Here is a 5,103-nt window from a genome sequence, read left to right as displayed (position 1 = left end):
CTCCACTTTCAAGGAGCTATGAATCTGCCCTCCAAGGTCTCTTTGTTCAGCAACACTCCCTAGGACCTTACCATTAAGTGTATAAGTCCTGCTAAGATTTGCTTTCCCAAAATGCAGCACCTCGCATTTATCAGAACTAAACTCCACCTGCCACTTCTCAGCCCATTGGCCCATCTGGTCCAGATCCTGTTGCAATCTGAGGTAACCCTCTTCGCTCTCCACTACACCTCCAATTTTGGTGTCATCTGCAAACTTACTAACTGTACCTCCTATGCTCACATCCTAATCATTTATGTAAATGACAAAAAGTAGAGGACACAGCACCGATCCTTGTGGCACTCCACTGGTCACAGGCCTCTTAATACTCCCTGTATTCCATGAGATCTAACCTTGCTAATCAGTCTTCCATGGGGAACCTTGTCCTTAATTTCACAGAGAGCAGTTGAAAGCTAAGTACATGTAGGCCAGGCTAGGCCAGGATGACGGATTTGCCTCTCTGAAGGACGTAAATTACAATCAACAGTGGTCATCATAGGGCGGAGTTTTTATCGAATTCAAACTTTGCCGTCCACTACAATGAAACTCAAACCCATGTCTCAGGAACGTTAGTCAGCGGTTGTGGAGTATTAATATAAAACAACGAACTGTAGATGCTGGAAATTTGAAACAAAAGCAGAAATTGCTGGAGAAACTCAGCAGCACCTGTGGGAAGAAAGCAGAGTCCATGTTTCGAGTCCGGTGACTCTCCATCAGAACTCTGCCTTCTCTCCACAGATACTGCCAGGTCTGCCACATTTCTCCAGTAATTTGCTTTCGTTGTGGGTGACTAGTCCAGTAATGTTACTGCTCCCCTGCCCCAGTGGAGATCCATCTTGTTAGTTAGTAAACGGTGACACATACCGCTCTCTGAGAGTTCCAGCTCACTATCTTCCAGAGGCTCACTGTTCTCCATTTCCTCTGTATCGCTCTCATCCCCACTCTCACTGCCCTGAGCCTGGGATAGGTCTTCAAACTGGGCCAGGGTGGCAGAGGCCTCAGGCTGCCCCGCCTTCAGTTGTGCCCAGTGAAGGAGCTTCAGTGATCGCAGCTGCAGGAAGGAAGTCAGCACGGTTAATCCTGGCCGGACACAGTGGCAATCCTCACGTACACACACCCAGATACACACACACACAGAGACACAGACACAGACACAGACACACACAGACACAGACACACACATACACAGAGACACGCACACACTCACAGGCACACACTCACAGACACAGACACACACACAGAGACTCTGAGTAGGTAGGAACACAGGAGGAGATGGAGGTACAGAGGCAATCTCACGGGGCTGGCAATCCAGAGGCCCAGGCTAATGCTGTGGCGATAAGGGTTCAAATCCCATCCTGCCAACTGGACAAGAGCAAACTCACTCAAGTCTCAGTAATGGTGCAACCATTGGCCAGGCCATTCAGTCCCTGGAGCTTGCTCTGCTATTCTGCCAGATCAAGGCAGATCACACCCAGCTTGCCCAGAATTATACCATAACCTTCAATACGCTTGGTGCCCAGAAACTGATCAAGCTCAGTCTTGGACAAACTCAATGGCTGAGCTCACACAAACCGCTGGGCAAGAGAATTCCTTCTCATCTCACTCTGATGCCATTGGCTCCATTCTTCTTAGGCTTTAGCTAGTTTCAGAGTCTTCAGCTGGGGGAGGGGGAAAATCACACACAGCTGCCCCCACCTCCCCTGCCAAGCTGGCAATGACTCACTCATGTTACGGTTGGCATGGCCCTGTAGGGGAGGGGGTTGGGGGTTTCTTCCCCCTAACCCCTCCGGGAGTTACCTGTAGTCGGTGTAGCTGAGCCTGCTCAGCAATCCGCAGTGCATGCTGGTAACATTCCATTAGCTCGCTGTACTGTTCTCCAGCTTCCTCTTTGGCCAGGGCCATGTTTAGCCAGGTCTCACACTCCTACAACAAACACAGACATTCACATCACTGGCCGCCCCTGCTTTGTGAAGGAGACAGAAGGTTCTCCCCATCCCAAACACCGTCGCGGTCAGTTCCTCACTAACAGCATTGGGCTCGCTCGGTCTGGGAGGGAGCAGCAGCATCAACTGGTAAACAGTCCCTCACAATGTGATCTGAACTGGATAAATTAGATTCGATTCCAGACAGTGTGGAAACAGGCCCTCGGGCCCCACAAGTCCACACCGACCCTCCGAAGAGTAACCCACCCTGACCCATTTCCCTCTGACTAATGCACCTAACACTGTGGGCAATTTAGCATGGCCAATTCACCTGACCTGCACATCTTTGGACAGTGGGATGAAACCCATGCAGACACGGGGAGAATGTACAAACTCCACACAGGCAGTCACCCGAGGCTGGAATCGAACCTGGGTCCCTGGTGCTGTGAGGCTGCAGTGCTAACCACTGTGCCACCGTGTCCCCCCAAATTCCTTGAAGGGCCCTGGGGAAGGAGTGTACAAGTGGAGCTCATTGCTGTTGCAAATTTAAGATGCTACTGACATCAGACCAAACTTTAAGTCAGCTGATCTAATGCCCTTCCACAGCTCGACATTAAACAATCTCCTCTCCCAGCCACTCAGCATCCTGACTTGGAAATATATGGCCATTCCTTCACTATCACTGGGTCAGAATCCTGGAATTCCCTCCCTCAGGGAACTATGGGTCAACCCACAGCACACGGACTGCAGTGGTTCAAGAAGGCAGCTCACCCCCACCTTCTCAAGGGGCAACTAGGAACAGGTCAATAAATGCTGGTGATACCCACTGAATGAATGTTTTGTAATGCTGATCTAGCACTGTGACATGTTAACATTTTGTTAATAGTGCTTGGATATAAATACAAGTTGTGATTGATTGTTGAGGTAAACGATGAGAGCAGAGCCTACCTCCTTGGGGTTTCCCTTGCGCAGTGCCAGCTCAGCTTCATAGTGCCTGACTGACTGTTGGTAATCCTTCAGGTCAGCAAAGGTGGTTGCTAGTGAGACATGGATAACAGCCAGTTCCCGGTCAGGCTTCCTCAACAACTCGGCATGTTTCAGCTGGGAAACAGGGCAAAGGGGAGAGTGGCGAGTAACAGAGGGATCCGTCAGAAGGAGGAGAGAATGAAACAGTGAACATTAGTGTCCCGGACCATTCTGTGCGCTTTAAACTGAGAACCCACACTGCCTCCATGCTCCCCGCCCGCCCCAGGCTCTGGAACATACCCACCCTGGCACCTGGCACAGCTCCAGGAAAGAAATCGGCTCATTGCACGCCCAAAGGCCACCAAGTCCATGAGCGTTTCGAAGTATTTACGCTCTCATGCTGTCAAGAAATGTCGCAGCAGCTGCGTCTACACAGTAGGATCCCAGAAAGACCAGCAAAATAAATGATCACGTGGTCACACGTTGCTCATTGAGAACATGAGAACCAGGAGCAGGAGTAGGCCATCCGGCCCATCCAGCCTGCTCCACCATTCGGGGAGATCATGGCTGACCTTTCCATGGCCTCAGCCCCACTTACCCGTGCCCTTACCGGGTCCCTTAACTCCCTCATTGTTCGAAAAATATCTACCTTGGCTTTAAAAGCGATTATTTAAGTAGCATCGACCACTTCCCTGGACAGGGAATTCCATCGATTCACAACCCTCTGGGTGAAGATGTCCCTCCTCCATTCAGTTCTAAACCTGCTCGCTCTGATCTTGAAGCCATGCCCCCAGCTTCACCTGCCTGTGAAAACCTCCCTCTACATCCATCTTATCTATTGCCTCCATAATTCTTTATGTTTCTATGAGATCCCCCCTCATTCTTTCTGAATTCCAATGAATATAATCCCAATCTACTGAGTCTCTCCTCACAACCCCCTCAACTCCGGAATCAACCCAGTGAACCCCCTCTGCACCCCCTCCAGTGCCAGTACATCCTTTCTCAAGTAAAGAGACCAAAACCACACACAGTACTCCAGGTGTGGCCTCAGCAGCACCTTGTACGGCTGTAACACAACCTCCTTGCTTTTAAACTCAACCCCTGCAGCAATGAAGGGCAACGTTCCATTTGCCTTCGTAATTACACATTGTAGCTGCAGACCAACCTTCAGTGAATCATTGGACAGCACCTTCCAAAGCCACAACCACTTCCATCTAGGAGGACAAGGGCAGCAGGTACATGGGAACACCACCCCCTGCAAGCTCCCCTCCGAGCCCCTCAGCATCCTGACTTGGGAATATATCCCCATTCCTTCACTGTCACTGGGTCAGAATCCTGCAATTCCCTCCCTCAGGGACATTGTGGGTCAACCCACAGCACACGGACTGCAGCGGGTCAGGAAGGCAGCTCACCCCCATCTTCTCAAGGGGGCAACTAGGGACAGGGCAATAAATGCTGGGCCCAGCCAGCGATGTCAAAAATCGGTTTAAAGAGAAAAGGAATTAAAATCTATGTTATGAGAGAGATTGGTCTTTTAATCCCTAATTCCTTTCCTACTCGTAGTATTTTTCTTTTAAAAAGGTCAAAATTGATTCTGCATCTACTCCATTCCGCAACTAAAGCGATCTAACAACTGGATATATACACCAAGGGCTGGGTGCCTGTCACAGCTAGGACAGTTACGATGGGCTGAGTGGCTGCCCTCGGTAGTTTTGATGATCTGAATATAGGGAAGCAGTGTTAATAGGTTTAGCTTGCAACTAGAGTGGGTATGGACCCTGTCGGATGTTGGGGAGTAGGTTTCGTACAGAGGACCCAGTTACCTGCGCCTGGTAATAGTCGATGGCCTTACGATAGGATCCCACCTTACAGCAGAGATCCGCGAGTTGTTCACACAGACCCAACAACTCCTGCTGCTGCTGCTGCTCCTTGTCTGCCAGTTCGGATAAAGCTTCTTCCAATCGGCAGCCTTTCACAGCTGGGGAGGGGTGAAGGACACACACAGCAATTATTCACAGAAGCAATCACACAGCTACAGCCAGCACCCAACACAATACAGGATCACACCCCCTGTATGGTGGAGAGATGAAGGAAAGATAGAGCTGGAGAGTGAGGACACATGCACGACACAGAGAGCGAAAGAAAGAAAGAGCGAAAGAAAGAAAGAGCGAAAGAAAGA

The 5,103-nt window shown here is 50.2% G+C and overlaps 1 protein-coding gene across 1 annotated transcript in view; it reads right to left on the bottom strand.

Annotated features, from left to right (window-relative positions):
* The window catches only part of tonsl (tonsoku-like, DNA repair protein), a 67,062-nt gene that overhangs the window by 30,972 nt on the left and 30,987 nt on the right, over nt 1–5,103 (bottom strand). The window contains exons 10-13 of the mRNA XM_043691082.1: nt 4,748–4,902; nt 2,907–3,059; nt 1,834–1,959; nt 901–1,087 (exon numbers count right to left, since the gene is read on the bottom strand). Of these exons, the coding sequence (XP_043547017.1) occupies nt 901–1,087; nt 1,834–1,959; nt 2,907–3,059; nt 4,748–4,902 (621 nt within the window). The remainder of the gene's footprint in view (nt 1–900; nt 1,088–1,833; nt 1,960–2,906; nt 3,060–4,747; nt 4,903–5,103) is intronic.

The sequence above is a fragment of the Chiloscyllium plagiosum genome, chromosome 5 (genome assembly GCF_004010195.1).
Source record: "Chiloscyllium plagiosum isolate BGI_BamShark_2017 chromosome 5, ASM401019v2, whole genome shotgun sequence".
Taxonomy (NCBI): Eukaryota; Metazoa; Chordata; class Chondrichthyes; order Orectolobiformes; family Hemiscylliidae; genus Chiloscyllium; species Chiloscyllium plagiosum.
The sequence above is the reverse complement of the archived record's forward strand: the minus strand, read 5'-3'. Positions and strand labels throughout refer to the sequence as shown.